The sequence below is a fragment of the Taeniopygia guttata genome, chromosome 18 (genome assembly GCF_048771995.1).
Source record: "Taeniopygia guttata chromosome 18, bTaeGut7.mat, whole genome shotgun sequence".
Lineage (NCBI taxonomy): Eukaryota > Metazoa > Chordata > Aves > Passeriformes > Estrildidae > Taeniopygia > Taeniopygia guttata.
The window spans coordinates 8,778,239-8,794,966 of NC_133043.1; the positions used below are offsets into that span (position 1 = coordinate 8,778,239).

A 16,728-nucleotide genomic window follows, 5' to 3' on the forward strand; every position below is an offset into this window, starting at 1 on the left:
TTCTTTTTGCCTGTGTCTAAAGGCAAAAAGTCCTAAGCACAAAATGTGCAGTTGCTTCTTCCTTTGCCCTGGAGAGCACAGGAGCTTTTAAGTGCACTAAGGGCTCCTCTGGAGCTGACCCCTGCCCTGGCCATCCCAGCCTCATTGCTGGAGCCAGGTAAAAAGGGGATGATTGCAACCTTCTGCTTTGGGGTGGTATCACGGTTCTCCAGAGTTGTGATCTATGGGATGGCTGTTAGAGGAAAAACAGTGCAGGACATTTCCTATGTGCATGTGATTTTATTTTCTAAAGGCAATGAATGTGCTGAAGTGTGGACTAGATGGAACACAAAAAGATGTGTGAATTTCTCCACTCATAGTAAATATTATACATGTTAAATTACTTCTTAGCTTGCCTGAAAACATTAGGAAAAGGGAACCTGAGACAGGTCTTGCAAATGCCCAGGGTTAGGGGTTGGTTTGGCTCTTCAGGAAGGAAACAAGAAGCAGCTCAGAGGCACGAGTTGAGGAGTCACAGAATCTATAGACTTTTCTTTGCCTTGTCCTTTCAGTTGACCCTCCACAGTTTGACAGGGGTAAATAAGTTGTCAAATACCCAGGAGTTTATTTAAATCCATAGCCTTGCCTGGCTCATGGCAAATAGGTTTTCCTTGCCTTCCTCAGGGGTTGCAGGAGCATTTTCAGGCTGATAGGTAGGAAAAATGTGGTTATTTTCTGATTTTTTCTCCCACAACATGAAGTTGTTCCCGAGCAACACCACCTACCCATGTCTGCTTCCTGCAGCCCACCTCCATCCTCATACAAATTCACCACTGAGCTCTCTTCCTAAAATTCCAATCTTGTTCTTTTACACATAGAACCATTTAAAATTACCTTAGAAGTTTATCAGCCATCTCACACTCTCTGCTACCTGATGAAAGACAGAGGTCTTGCAGCTTCTTTCCAGAGAAACAAAGAATTAGATCCCAGAATGTGTACAGAGAAATGGACACAAAATATTATATTTAAGTCCTCTTATATATTCTCATAGCCATTACACATCCATAGTAGCATATTTATTTGTTGTACCAGCAAATGTTGATGTAATATGTGCCAAATATTTTTTTAATAATACAGGAACACAAATATTCCCTGCTTTCCAAAGTGGGTTGAATCATCCTCCATCCTCTGTGGATTCAGTCCCTTGCAGAATAAGGGATTCTCATGAAGACTGCTGTACGCTTGAGTGTAACTGCCTTTACAAAGACTGTTTAAGTAAATAAGTGAACAGAATACAAAATATTTGCTTCAAGTTTCAATTCTCATAGACTGCAGATCCATCCCTCTGATTCAGAGTGGTTGAAAACCCCTGCAGACTGTTTCCCTCTTTCCAGGCTGCATTTACTAGGCTCCTTTTATAACACCTTTACTCAATTGCTTTTTAGATCTGAACAGTTGGAGGTGGGAAACTGGGCAGCAAAATGTTCTTCCTTTTCCTGACAGCTATTTTGCATTCCTTAGCAGAAAAAGAAGGCAGTTTTTAATTTAACAATGACACTTTGCAGGTGATTAATCTACTTCAAGGATTACACCTCCTGAAATGTAAGCATTATTCACAGGTTCAGAAACACAAAATAAGGAGTACCAAATACATTTGCATTTATTATTGTACGTTGGATTCTTGTTTAGGGTAAGCCACAATATAGCACAAAGTGGGGTTCTGGGTCTGATCAGAGAGGATGACAAATATCAAATACATGACAAACACACACTTTCTTCAGATAGCATTTCATACAGCAGCCTAGTGCTAGAGAGTGATTTTTTCTTGTTCTAAAGCAAATCACCCATCAGGATGCTACAGCTCCTATACACCTGCAGCTGCTGACAGCGCAGAGACTGCTGAAATGGCTCATCCCTGCTACAGAGTGACACAGATGGAAACAGCAGGGCCAATCCATCAGTCAGTCACGGCAGAAACTTCCCTTTATTACCCCATCCTTGGTCCCAGTCTTGCTTTCAGTCTTGGTGCTTTCCTGGTTACATTTCTAAGAGATCAGACTCCCTGAGTCCAGGCAAGAATGTTTCTCTAATGACCCAGGCTACATTGATCATCCCCCCTGACACACTCCTAGTCCATGGGATGAACTTTTGATTAAGACTCTGGACAGTCAGGACAGCTGGATTCTCCAATTCCTTCTACCACTGGTTTCTGCATGACAGTGGGAAAATCAGATACTCCCCTGTGCCTTAGTTTCTCATTCTTTGATGGGGCTACCAACTCCCCACCAACTGTTGTAATTGTGAAGATTATAACATTCACCAGCCCACATGAACGCTACTGGAAAGCTCAGGAAAAAGAAAAAGTATGTTGATATCTGCACAATTCAGGCAGCTCCACCAAGCAGACCATGCTCTGTGGGAACCACTGCCTTTAAACCTGGACATGCTGGGAAAAGCACAAGAAGGCATGAGAAACACGGCTATTAAACTTGGTTTGGATGCACCTGACATTAGCTTGGCAGCCTCAGCTTTAGCTGTTGGTGGTCTCAAATCAAGTGAAACAAGCAGAGTCTTCAGCACAGCAGTGCCCAAGTTAATGGAGCGAGCAGTAGGCAGCAACTGTCTCCTCCCTGCCCCATGCAGCCAGGATGAAAGGCAGCCCAGACCTCCCGCTGCCCCTGGACAAAAGAACCCCCCAGTTGGGTAACCGGGTGCCTGCAGGGGCTCTAGTGTGGATGCTTTGAGGTTCACTAACAGGGCCTGCAGATTCCCCCTGCAAAAAGACAGAGCTGCAGGAGCACAGAGCTCTGAGATGTGGCCAAAGCAGCACTCGCCAGCCTGAATCACTGATGCACTTTGCTGTGCACAGGGTCCATTTTAATCCATGCAACAGCATCCACATTTTATACTCTCTGTAAAGCACGGAGTAAAGATGCCAACAGGCACAATCAACCTCTCTACACAGGTAAGGCAAAGCCCAGCACTTTGCTTCTCCCCAGCAGCAGGGAAAGAGGCAGATGTTCCTGTGGAAACAGCCCGATTTGGAATTGTACATTCCTCTGTCCGTCCCTTCAATCCTGTTTGGAGCAACAAATCCCCAACCACAGTTACCTGTCCCACCAGGCTGCTGGCAGGAGGAGGCAGGATTTATGCCGTGTTTTGAAGCACTACACAATTTTAAAGCTTTAATTACTGTAATTTAGCCAGTTGCATTACTCCTCCAAGTCAGTTCAGAGAGCAGCTAGGAGTCTGTATTTATCCTGGCTTCAACACAGAGCAGAGCTTTATGCCAGTGCAGACCTCCCTCCAAGGAATGCTAATGCCCCCCCTCCAGAGGCCAGCAATGCTCAGAAATCCACACAACTTCAGTACATCTTTCATCCCCTTGATAGTTTCCTTCCCATCCCCACTTCTTCAGCTGAAGACTTTGGGGACCAAAGTGATGATCCAGCCTGGCAGGTACACTGCCGGACGGATCCCACAGGGATAAGGAGGTTCAACAGTTACAGATCAAAGCCTATAGAAGCAACAGACAAATTTAAACCATGAAGCAGAGGGGCAGCAGAGCAGGAGACAGCAGCTAAAATCCTGTGTGGATCTTCCTATTGGTCCTGGGGTTAAAACTGCAGTTTAAAACAGTTTCTTTTCCCCATCACTGCCAAAAACAAGCTATTCCCTAGCTAAATCATCACTCTCTGTTTCATGTCCTGCCATAACCTCCTTCCCCCAAAACCTCAAAGCTCTTCATGCCCCATCACATCAGGCAGGATGCAGACTGGAGAGGGAGACAGGGAAAGCCATTTTGAAATTAAATGTTAAGGGAGAGGAACTTACTTTGCGACATTTGCCTTGGTGGGGGATCCAGAGATCAGCCTGTTTGAAGAGCATCTGGGCTAAATTCCTGCACCACTTCCCCAGCAACTTGCAGTGCTGCTGCTCTCCAAAAATGACAGAGCAAAGAGGGAGAGGGAGCAAGATTGTGCAGAGCCCAGCGCTGCAGAGAATGAGACAGAAGCAGCAGAGTGAAGCACCAGTCTGCTGATTAATTCAGCCTGCTTCCAGTCACACTGCAGATCCAGCAAGGAGGCGGCGGATGGGGGTGGGGGATGAGGGAGGATGAGGGATGGAAATAGGGGGAGAAAAAAGCAGAGAGGGAAGAAAGTTTGCCCAGGATAGCACCAGATGTCTCTGAGAATAGTTCATTCATCAGATGGAGCCGACACAGTGAGGCTCCCTGGGCTCACTTCCATATGCATGCACAGGAAGGAATGATGCTGACAGACAGGGGTCTGTGCAAAAGCAGATGGCAAATTAGGTAGGACAAAGTGCTATAAAATACACTACGGGAAGGAACACCTGAGTAGGCATGGAAAAATTGAGATGAAGAGACCCTGGAATACTAACTGCCCCACAGATGACTCCACAGCTTTGGATTCAAGCTCAATTCAAAAATATAAGTATTTGTTATTTAAACAAGTTGAGATGGTTAGAGGTCCCATCTGAAGTGTTCTCTCCCTCTTCTCTTTTTGATAAAGAATGCTGCAAAAGCCCCTCTCAGGATCCCATATTCATCCTGAGCCACACAATCTGAACTAAAAGGTGCACATAAATTAACCATAGCCATTCCTGGGCATGGCTCCACATTTACCTGGGCATGGTAAACAGGAGGCAAAGGATAAGTGTAGACAGGGCAGGGCTGGGTGGAAAAACAAGGGAATAGAAAGGTGAAGAAGGAACGAGCCTTCTCTCTCATTATAATCTGTTGCAGGGATGCACCTTTATAAGTAAGTTTTTATTTAGCTCCTACTTCAGAGCTGTCCTAATTCTGTCTGGGGCTTCCTAGTTCTGCAGAGCAATCACTAAAACAACTGCTTTCATTCCACACAGAAAGGGGTAAAGAACTGGCCCAGCCAAACACCACCTCAATAGCTTGCCAAGGATTACAGCTGCCTGGTACCAAACAGGACAGGCACTGCTAAGACTTCCAGTCTCAGCATATTGTGCAGCTCTGAAGACCATATACAGATGTCAGGACTCATCTACCCTACCTGGACAAGCTCTTCACTTCCTTGCCTTTCCTTTTCTGAGGTTGCCTCATTAGGCACAGCCCATATTCTGCATTTTAAGCCAGAAGGGCAGAGATTAAGTGGCCTCAATATTCACAATAAATTCAACACAGGGTCTGGTTAAAACCTGCAGCATAAATGAGAGACACCTGGAAAAAGGATCAGTTTGTGAAAAAGCCCTTGGAAGGAGAGCTGAGCTTTTAGAGAACAGCAGGGAACAAACACAGACATAGCCACTGGCAGGATGAGAAGTGGCAAAGGACTTGGGCTACTTTTCAGTCCAAAGGTAGGACTGTAGCTGTTGTTAGGCAACCTGGAACAAGGACCAACAGTGCTGGAGCTGGAGCAATGTGGAGCACAGCACTGGCTCCCTGAACCTGTTTCCAAGCTCTGGCCAGGAAGCACAGTGCTGTATCCAGGCTGCAGCAACTACACTGGGACAATACAGCTCAGTTGTCATGGGTAACTGTGGAATGAATGATGTCAATAATTTTTATTAGTTGTGTGGCTGCAAACCCAGCCTCTGTCTAAAGCAACCCAAACTCAGAAGCCTCCCACTCTCCTGTGGTAATCAGTGTTGCTTTCTTGGTACGTGCTGAGAGGTCTTGGAGCAGAGATTCTGGAACCTTTCAGAAGGATTAAACTTACTCCAGAAATACATAGAAAATTAAAAAGTCAGAGGTGGAGGAGAAAAAACAATATATCAGCACATTCCATTTAAAAAGAATACTCTCTGCCTTTCTCTGTGGTGTCTGGCTTCTGGCAAAAACTGGAAGGCAGCCTACATTACACCTGACAAACTCTGATCCTCAGCCATTCCTGACATGGGAACTTACCAGCCAACTGGAGCCAGAGGACAAGTCTCTCAGTTGAGTGACAGATGTCTGTGCTGCAGCAGTGCTCTGAACACATCTCCTGCTCCAGGAGTACTAACTCTCCATCACACACATATATTACAGAGATTGCTTTCAGCCAGATTTGGGACTGATGTTTTCACGTGGGTTCATTTTATTTTTAGCATTTTAAAATAAACCTAGCACATCAAACTTACTGCTGAGGTCACAAAGCAGGTTTGCTCCCTTATCACTGTGTATGTGTCCAAGCTCTTCACTTTGGGAAGGAAGATGGATTCCACCTTAGATGGGGTGGAACAAGGATCTGCAGTATTAAAAAAAAAAGAGCAAACTCCTTAGCACCAAATAATAATTACAGAATGGTTTGGATTGAAAGGGACCTTAAAGATCATCTAGTTCCAGGCCCCCTGCTTGGGGTCTGCTAACAAGTATAAAATCATGGTCTTTCCTCAGAATCCAAACAAAGTAAGTTGTAAAATGCAGTTTTATGTATCTGTGGGGTTTTTTTTCATTCCTCTTTAAAAGACTGTGGTGATCTCTCACCTTCAGTTTTAATACCCATTCAGAAAGGAGGGAGAAAAAATTTCAAGAAGTCAGGAGAGGAGGTTAGGACTTAAGAACACCATGATTCCCCCTGTAACCTCCTTGTCAGGATACTTTTCTAGGAGGCCTTTTAAAGGTCTGTTACAATACTGTCCATGCTGCTGCCTGTCCAGCAATTTGATATGATCTTCCTGCACTGTACAATGGAGAATGTCATATGAGAAAGGTGAGCCAAATATAGTGACCTACAGTGAAAGTGTCCCCACTATGCCCTGCTCTCTTCGGTGCTCTCAGATCCTACGCAGAACATACCCCTCCACACAGTGGTAATTGCATCATCTCTTAAAATGATCAATACCAGATTAGCCCATGATGTCATTAACAAGAGAACAAGTAGATAATTGTCTTCATTGGAATATTAACTCCACGGTAATAAAGCAATTTGATATAAAACTACATAGGTCAAACATGCCCTTTGAGCACTCCAGAACCAAAAGGTTGGGGCAGGAGTCAGCCCAGGCCTTCCTTGTCTAGCACAGCTCAGAGCAGAAACCCAGCAAAGAAGCAGCTGAGCAGGTAAGTGTCACAGCTGATGTGAAAAACTGACCTTACACTGCTGTAGTATCTTTTGGTCTAGGTGAATCCCTAACAGGTATTTTGCACTAATGAACAAAACCATTTCTCACTGCTGCAAACAAAACAGGAAGGAAGGGATGCATGGAGAAAACAGAGACAGCCAACAAAAGCTCAGGTGTGGTGGGGAACGGGGCACCAGAGGGAAAAGCCAAGACTGTTCTCTCACCAGAGCTGGCTGAGACCCCAAGTTACCATCAGCAAAACTGGACTCAGACGATTTCATTGCCCTCATTTATTTAAAAAATCTTTCCGTGAATTCAGCCTTTTAAGTAAAGCCAAGTTGAGGGTCCATGGGAATGGAGGCCCAGCTTAGATCTCAAAAGACACTACAGGTGTGACAGAGGACACCCCACCTGTGCTGTTCCACTGTGGTGCCTCAGTCCCACCCTGCAAAGGGTTTCCCTGCTGACACAGGGATGTGAAGGTGACACAACTCTCAACTTCAAAACTAACCATGGATTATACCACTATATAATAATGCCACCAGGTGAATCTTGACCCAAAATAATAAAGACATTTAAAAGGACTCAACACTTTAGTTCAGTGTGACTGTTATCAGCAAACCTACCTGACATTTCTCCTTGAGGTCCATGGCTGTGCAGTTTCTGTAAGCATGTCCAGCAAAAGGGGACCGCTCCTCAGGGGAGAAAGTCTCCTAGGTAGAGAGGAGCTTGGCTACATTTACCACATCACCATCTGCAGAAATAGAAGAGTAAGCAATCAAGTCTCACACATTGCTTCCTTTAGGATAAGAAAGTGATGAAATTCACAAAATTCAAATTACAGGATTGTTCTTTAAAAGAAGGAGAACTAGGGAGATGAAAGTCCTTCTCATAGTGCATCAACCCATCCCATAACTCAGAAATTGTTAGCTTAACTCTCCCCAAAATCTGACATCCAGAGACAAATTAAGTTCCCTGCAGTGCAGAGTAAGAGCATTACTGTAGTCCTGACAGGCTTTTGGGCAAGCCTCCAAAAAAAGGCTGACAAAGCTTGGATTCCACGAGGTGTTGGAGCAAGCTGTCACCCACAGCGAATTGTCTCATTACTCTTATCTACCAGGAGCTTTGTCCAGCTAGTCTACAACTGAGCCAGCAATAATGACTCTTCCATTTGCTGAATATCCCATCCAACCTTTGACAAGGCTGTGCTGCTGGGCAGAGCATGAATCTGATCACCAGTAAGTAGAGCAGAACTCCTAAAAACGTTGCAAGATGACTATGGATCTAGGCCTTTTCTCTCCTCAGCAAAAGTGGAACTCTAACAGAATTTAGGAGCTTTAGAATTTATATCCTTCTAACTCACTATCCTCTACTTCCCATGGCACAAATGTCTTTTCTGGTGTACATTGCTCCAGAGGTCTCTCTTACATATAAACACAACATGATACTATAAGATTATGCTATGATTGTCTTGGGAAAGTCTTTCTGTTGGTCAATAATTCCTGGTTCTATTTTTTAATATCACACAGAAGTTCAGGGCTTGGATATATCCTTCTCCTAAATCCAAACAAAAAAGGAAGCAGCTAGATATGCAAATCAACCCAAACCACCCACCCACCTACTAAATAGAATGGGACTGGCCTTTGCCAGCTGAGATTTACCACCCTTGTTTATACAACTCTACCTTCTTCAAAGAAGGATTCTGGAGATTCCATCCTTGTGGCAGTCACCTACACCACAGCTCTGACAATGCTGTCTAACTTCAAGGAAAACAAAAGGCATCCAAAAGCTTACTCAGAAAGCCACTCTGTCCCACTCTGCAGTTAGGTAACAGTATTTTCACTCCTGCAGGCAATCCTGCATCTGCATTCTGGGGGAGAAGGAGCAGACATTCAATATTCAGAGTGCTGGTTATCAAAGGCCTGCCTGAAGAACCACAACCAGCACCTTCAAGTGCCATTTTTGGCTGCCAGGCTGGTCAGCATGAGCCACTAGTCTGGACTCTGCTCTACTTTTCTGTTCTGTGACCCTTTCAATGTGCACACAATGAGGGAATAAAGTTATTTTCAGTCACTTCATATCCCTGCCAGGCCAATTAGCAACTATAAAGAGAAGATCAGACAAAGTTACTGGAGTGAAGCTGACAAAGAGCTCCCAGCAAAGGGCTGGGAGTGGGAAAGAGGAAAAAGTACTTTTGTGTGTTTGCACACAGCAGTTTAGAGCCTTAGTATCTTGCCTTTAATTTGAGAGTGATTCCTGTATAAGGGAAGGCAAGACAAGATGATAAGGAGAAAATGGTCACTAACAATAAAAGGACTAAGATAAATCCATGATCCTTCTTTTTAGTCCCCTCCAAGATAAGATTTATTAGTTGATCTACTGATGCTCTCACTTGTTCAAACAAAACTAAGAGCCTGAATTTCTCTCTGGATCTGGATTTCAAAAGCATCCAGCAGGGGTGGGTGTCTATGGCTAGAGGGCAGGAGATTGAGCTGGGCAGGAGGCAGGATTTCTGCACTGCCCTCAGTGACATTCTGGTTCTGGCAGCAAACTGAAATGTGATCCTGAATGCAAAACACGCCATTCCCTAAAGTTCACAGCACATCATCTGCATGCTTAGGAACACCACCCTGGAGTCCTTCAGTGCTAGGAAGCAGGAAACATTCCAAGGGTATTAAAAATACAAAGGATAGGCTGGAAAGAGTGAATATTTCCTGTTTAGAGAAATTCAAAAGCTGTAATGGACAACATAACAAGAGCTTGTGAAAATAATCACTGGTGTACAAAGCACTGCTTCATCATCATAGATGTTCAGGGCTTCTCCAAAATTTGAACACACTGACCAGCCCAGAAACAGTTAAGTTTTTCTCACATCGGAAATTTAAGGTACCAGCAGTCGTAGACTGTAGACATTTCACACAGAGAAAGCAAGAAGGCAAGTCTTTCCTGTGCAAATCTGCATACACAGAGCAAGGAGAATGTTTAATTTTCCAACTTTTAAAAAGGTTTTTCATTTAGAACCAAAAATTCCAAACACAGCTAACCCTAGATAGGTTAGGATGTCTTAGTATTGGGGTAACTGAAGCCAATAACAAAAACAGGTTAGGATGAAAAATCAACCTTCCTCAATCTCTGCACCTGGACTGGCACTGGAGCCATTGAAGATGCAATTTGCATGCTGTCTTTTAAATGCAGAATCTATTAAAATAAAACTGTAATAATTTTGTCATTCCAACTAAACACCTCCCATGCATTACAGAGGTTTTGCAAACATTTGGGAAATAGGTTTACACATTGGGGCTCCAGCAACTTAACATATTCTGGGGGCAGCCTGCAAATATGCAGAGTTGTGCATCCACTCACTCCTGACTGCAAGATCTTTGTGTGCTCCCCTCCCAAACTCCTCAGGGACTCCTGCAATTCCCACCTCCACCCCTACCCTGATGCAGGGACACTCCAAACTCTGGACCCATCCTAGTTTTGTGCCCTGGTATTCCATACTGGAATATCTGCTTCCTTCTGTCCTCCCTGTTCTTATCTCCCTTCTGTCTGCCCAGGCAATTAGTCACGTCGACATGTTACACTCTGCAGGACAGAAATGAAGTGGGACTGCTTTGCTGGGACTTGTTGGAGGGTGTCAAATATTCAGCAGCAGACAATCAGAGATGCCTGAAGCTGTGGCTGCTCTAATCAGACACCACATGCTCCCAACACAGCCAGTTTACCCCTTCCACTTTCCCAGCATACTGCATTCTCCTCAGGATTTTCAAGCCTAGAGCAGTTTGTGAAACTTGGGAATGGCTGGATGTGGTGTTCAAGTGTCATCATGTTGCATTCAGCCTGAAAAATATTTCCAAATCATTGGGCAAGACTGAAACCCGGGATAGGGTTCACCAAATAATCCAATGCTAACTGCAAGGCAATTGTCTGGGTATGCCAAACCCAGGCAATGGTTACCCCACAGCTGTGGGGAGAGGTCTGCAACCCACCTCAGAATTCCTATATTTTACACAATTGAGTGAGTTCTGTGCCTGGGCTGCCATGTGTGTCTGATACCCTTTTTAAATTGGAAAATACATCCATATCCCCCTGCAACTTGTTTCAGTCTGGAAGTGCCCTGAACAAAGAGCAAGTCTTGCAGCCCAATCTGAGTATCAACATGTGTTTGAAACATCCCTCTGGACAGCAGAACTTTGCAAGGGTCCATTCACCCTTTTCTTTACCAGATCATCTCTTGAATAACAATGTCTTATGCAGCCAGTGTATTTATATAGGTAAAAATACTATGGCTCAGATTTTCCAAGGATTTCAAATCACTTAACCATCAGTATGAGACAGCAGTGTTGAATTTTAATAAAAAACTGTACAGCATGATACATTACCTACCAAACCTATAAAGCAACTAGCAAAAAGAATGATCAAGTAATTATAGAACCTATAGACAGTTGAAAAGAAAAATGTGTTTCAGAAGCTGCTGTCTTTAGGGAGAAAAATAAATCAACCTAATGATACTGTTTTCCTTAAAGTGTTCAATCACTGATGCTTTCATGTTATTTACTGAAAATTCCCAACAAATATTAATCTATGAAAAATGATGTGGAGTGTGAACATTTCTTGCTGCCAAAAGTGAATTCCTCAAGAACAGAAGCTGATCTGTCAACCAAGAATAGAAACACGGGGGAACAGATAATAACCAAAAAAAGCAGCTGCCTTGGAGAAAATGGCTTTGATTTGAGCTGATTGTTTTGATATCCACAGAACCATACGGTCTTCCTCTTCATGAGGAGCTGATGTCTGCCTGATAATTTGCAACATGGGCACATTTGCTGATATGTGGCCTTCCAAAGGTGCATCAAGTGATACTGTCAATTGCTTTGAGACCCACTGAGAGCATGGAATAATTACAGCAAGGGAGCTGGCAGACACACTTCTTGGCTTCAGTATCTGCCTGTGAAAAAAGACTTGTCAGAATTTGGGCCAGCTAAACATTCTCTGTCTCAATAACCTCAGACTGCAGATAGGAATATGCATATCTGCTTCAGAGGGAGACTGAAGTAAATTTATTAGTATCTGTGAAGTGAGATCCTCTGAAATAGTGTCGTATATGTGCTAAGTATTATCAACTCAGTAGTGGTCACATATCTCATTTGAACCTGACTGTGAAGAATCAGGAGCTGATTTCACACAGTCTCTGCTTCCCTTCCTAAATGACAGGAATCAGAGAGAGGTCTATTCTGCACTGAATCACAAACAGGATTAGACTTGAAATGAATATAGAGTCTGTCATCCATTGACAACTGTGTCTCTTGGAGGTGAAATTACTTTTTGTTTAAACCTTTCTTGCTGAGTTTTCCAATAAAAAATATCTGACTGTTTCCTACTTTCTACAGCACATTCAGGACTTGCACATTGGACTGTTTCAAAGAAGAGTCATTGCTCAAAATGAAACCTGAGCAACAAAGAGGGGGAAGAGGAGTAGGGAATTGCTTTGGCACACTTTTAAGTCAGACCTTTGCTTTATTTACGAGACTAAGATTGACAAAACAAGGTGTTCCACAAGTGAAAGAACACTTTTATTTTTGTTTTAGTTTTATTTTGGTGAGCTCAGAAGCAATTATCAAAACAAGTATGATCAAAATAATTATAAAGCTAGTTTAATCTACCTTACTGTTTCCACAGGGGCTGATACTATTTCAAATTAAGGTATTGTAAATCTGAGAACTATTTGCTGTGTTCCTTTGTCCTTACTTGGTTAAAAAGAAAAAAGAGTGTTTGGGAACTAAAGGATTGCTTTACTTTTTGTGCTTCAGGTAGTGCCTGCCATAGAAAGTCACAGCATGTAGAGAGTCTGTATCAAAGTGAAAAATGCAACAAAAGACAAAATTCTGAAAGGTGGAAGGGCCCCTACAGCTTCTGCAGAGACAAGATGTTGTGGCAAAATGTCTTGAAAATAAATTTTTATAGCAAATCTATGGAAGAATTCATTGCAAAAGTGACACCTGTCATTCATCATCAGGATAATGTAACCAAGATTATATAACTACCTCCATTTAAAATTAAATAATTCTGAAATGTTAGAAAACCACAGAAAGAAAATGGCACAAAAGAGTTAAAAAGCTTGTGCTGTATTTATAGGACCTTTCAACAAATCAATTTTTGCTGGTATACATTGACTCAGACAAAAGTGCACCTTTTCCTCATAATTCTAGATTATAAATAAAGGTGTTGTATTCATAGTTTATGGTAAATACAGGTTAAAAAGCATTCTTACACCAGTGTTTGCCATTCTGAGATATTTGATAAACACAGTGCCAATGGGAAGCTGTTTTCTGGGAGTTTCCCAGAGCAGACTCAGCACATGAAGGCCATTCAGACCCAGCTCAAACACCCATTCCAAGCACAGCACAGCCCTTACCTAGGAAAGGCACTTCACAGATTGTGTATTTTGCTGTTCTCACAAGCCCCACAAAAGTTTTATGATGAACACATGTAGGATGAGCCATGTCTAGAAGTAGGGCAGTGAGCTGCCTTGCTCTACTGTGAAAGGAAAACAGGAGCTCTCTGCAGCTCATGAACAATCACAGAATCACAGAATAATGAGGTTGGAAGAGACCTCTAAGATCGTCAAGTCCAACCTATGCCCTAATACCTCAACTAGACTATAGCACTGAGTGCCATGTCCAATCTTTTTTTAAACACATCCAGAGATGGTGACTCCACCACCTCCCTGGGAAGACAATTCCAGTACTTTATTATTCTTTCGGTGAAAAATTTTTTCCTAATATCCAACCTATACCTTCCCCCAGTGTTCACTCAAGAGCATTGCAGAGATCCACAGCGCACTATTTAATGTTCAAACACATACACTATCACAGATCTCCCAACCAATCCAAAGCAAACCCTGCTCTCAGGGTGTGCAGGACAATGCTGCCCAAGCAGGTCATTCTTTTTTGCCAACCCAACCCTTTTGGCCAATCCCTCGTGGCCCCTGATTCTGCTCCTGGCCAGTCCCAACCAGCCATGGGGGGATATAAACCCTCCCAACCCACACCTTCTCAGGGTTGTGTCTCTGCTGGGGCAGGTTGGTCTGAATGTTTGCAGTGGCTTCCAGCACCTAATTTGGGTAGGGCTCTGACAGATCAAGATGTAAACAGAGCTGTACTGTGAAGATTAGAGGACAAAGGCTTGTTTTCTTGCTTCCACCTGCAGCACCAATATTGATTTGCTTGGCGACCGAGGCTAGAAGCACTAATATCTTAATCCTCTCATCAGATAAAAAATGTTGGCAAGGTGTTTGTTTAAAAGGTCATGGTTAAAAAGAATATTATGGGTTTTTTTTTCCAATAAGATTGACTAAAAGACAGAAAATATAAACCACTTCTCTAAAGAATAAAGCATATCTTGCACAAAACCAGCACCATGTAGCTATTTCTATGTATGCCTATATTAGGCAGGCTTCTTGGAAAATAAATTTAGCTTGCTTGCTAGGGTATTCAAATTTTACTACATTTGAGCAAGCCCTGTAGATTAATGCAGTACAGCAGCTGTTGAGTAGCAGTTTGTTTACACAGAAACCTGCATTTCTAAGTAACTGAAAGTGTTTCATAGAGCTCACGTGCTACTATTCCATTGTTTCCCACTGTGTGTGAGCTGTCTGTTCAACTAGGAAGTTTATTCTACAATTGTTGGGGGAAATAATAGGATTTTAAAGAAGCAGTCCTTAGTAGCTTCCTTTTCTAAGAAAACATGAAGATATCTATGCCTTGGTAGCTGCCTCAGGAAGACGGATGGGCGCTTATGGTCTCTGCTATTATCTTTGTAATTTTTAAGACTGGTAAGCCTAACTTAAAGAAACTCTTCTGTGGCACAAAATTTCCTGTGAAAACTCAGTGTTAAATGTGTAACTAAAACACTCTCCACTCCTGTTTATGGGCTTTCCCTTTCTCTCTATCTTCTGGGTAGATTGTATCATCTAAGACAAACTTCTCATGCTTTATGTAATGGCATTTTTAAAGGGGATTTGTTAGGCTTTTCCTTACCAATAACAGCCTCTGTTATCCTGACAGGGAAAAGCTCCCAAACGGACAAATAGAAAGAACTGTATGGAACACAGCTTTTGAGAAATGAAAGATGTGGACGTCTGGGACAAACCGAAGCGTGCCACGAACTTCTGCAGATCAGAACACCGCGGTGAAGCAGGCACAGTAGTGAGGCAATATGAAAGAACGGGCTGAGTGAATGCTGCTATCCCGGCTGGAAGGAGTCTGGAAAACCTCCTGAAGGCCAGAATTTGGGACGAGACACTAAACCTTTATGCGGAGTATGAAACTGGAACTACCCCAATCTGGCCCAGGGCTGATGGGCACCCCCTGGCCTGGCTCCGAGCCCGGTGCCCCGGGGGATGCTCCGTGGCGCCGCTAGCCCGAGCCTGTCCCGAAGTTGCGGGAGAAAGCTGCCATCATGAGTTTAGACTGCCTTTTGTGTGTCCTTTTCTAATTTCCTCTCCCTCCTCAGCCGCTGGGTAACGCTCCGGCGAACTGCGGGCAATGGGGCCGCAGGACCGCCGCGGGCTCCGCCTCGGGCCTCCCACCTCGTGGCGGACAGCCCCTAGCCGAGGTGGAGACCCCGGCCGCGCTCCCCAGAGTGCCACAGCTCGGCCCGGCCCGGCCCGGCCCTGCCCCGCCGCCCGGCCCGTACTCACCCGCCGCGCCGGGCGCTGCCGGCGGGGCCGCTCGCCCGCCGCGCCGCCGGGGCCGCCATCTCGGTCACTGGCATGCGGGACGCCCTGGCACCGGGGGCCCGCGGGGGCGCTTCGAGGCCGCCGCAAGAAGCCGCCGTCTGGTTGGTGCGAGCCCGCGCGGCCGCCCGCACGCCGCACGCTGATTGGCTGGGCCGTGGTGGCGCGCGAAGCCAGCCGCCCTCCCTGGCGGCTGGTCGGGGCCAGCCGTGAGGGGAGGCTGAGGGGGCGGCGGGCGGAGCGGAGAGCCAGGGCAAGCGTCACCCGGAGGCTGCTGGGGGGACATCGTGGGGACGGTGGTGAGGGGCAGTGGAGTGACTTTGGGGTGAAGGGAACGAGGGAGGGCATGGAGAGGGCCCGAGAGCGGTCCGTGGCCCGCGGCTCCATGCCCTCGTCAATGAAAGGCCGTGGTGGGTGCCCCAGGGAAGGGTGTGAGAGGGAAGGTGAGTCCCTTTTACGGGACTGTCCCGCTGCAGGAGGAGGTGGCACCTGCAAGAGGAGGGTGACACCTGCAGATCTCCCGCTGAAAAGCCACCTTTGCCGTAGAGAACTAGCAGACTGGCAGGCACGGGAGCCATGAGGTGAAGGCGGATGCAGGGTGCCAGGTGCACAGGAAACCATGGCAGGGACGAGCACACAAACCTACCCAGCCTGTAATCTTAACATGAAATCTAAGCCTCTGCAGAATCTGGAAAGGAAATCAGAGGTGAGGGACAGAGATGCCTCAATGCTGTGCCTCTGCCTGCAAACATTTGGGTCTTGACTTTTGAATTTGTAGTAAATTGAAAAGATGTATGTCCATCAATTTCAACTCCTTTCCTATTCCTGTAATTCATTGCAGAGCTTGTATTATCCCGAGTTGCGATGTGGCAGTTCCCATGTGCGTTATTTTGTTACAAAACTCATCTTGACTAGCTTGCAAAACAACAAATGCCAAAGCCTGGTGCACTTGTTTGCAATTTTTTACAAAG

General features: G+C 44.8%; 1 protein-coding gene across 7 annotated transcripts in view; it reads right to left on the bottom strand.

Annotated features, from left to right (window-relative positions):
* Positions 1 to 15,860, bottom strand: part of TMEM94 (transmembrane protein 94) — a 49,282-nt gene extending 33,422 nt beyond the window's left edge. For 3 of the 7 annotated variants that reach the window (XM_041719880.2, XM_072937064.1, XM_030287256.4), the window contains exons 1-2: positions 7,647 to 7,774; positions 6,097 to 6,203 (exon numbers count right to left, since the gene is read on the bottom strand). In XM_041719880.2, coding sequence (XP_041575814.2) covers positions 6,097 to 6,203; positions 7,647 to 7,653 — 114 coding nt within the window. In that variant the 5' untranslated portion in view covers positions 7,654 to 7,774. Of the gene's footprint in view, positions 1 to 3,813; positions 4,046 to 6,096; positions 6,204 to 7,646; positions 7,775 to 15,721 lie in introns of those variants that run through there. The other 4 variants (XM_030287259.4, XM_012578620.5, XM_030287258.4 and 1 more) reach the window with 3 other exon arrangements.
* Positions 15,861 to 16,728: the final 868 nt, after the last annotated feature.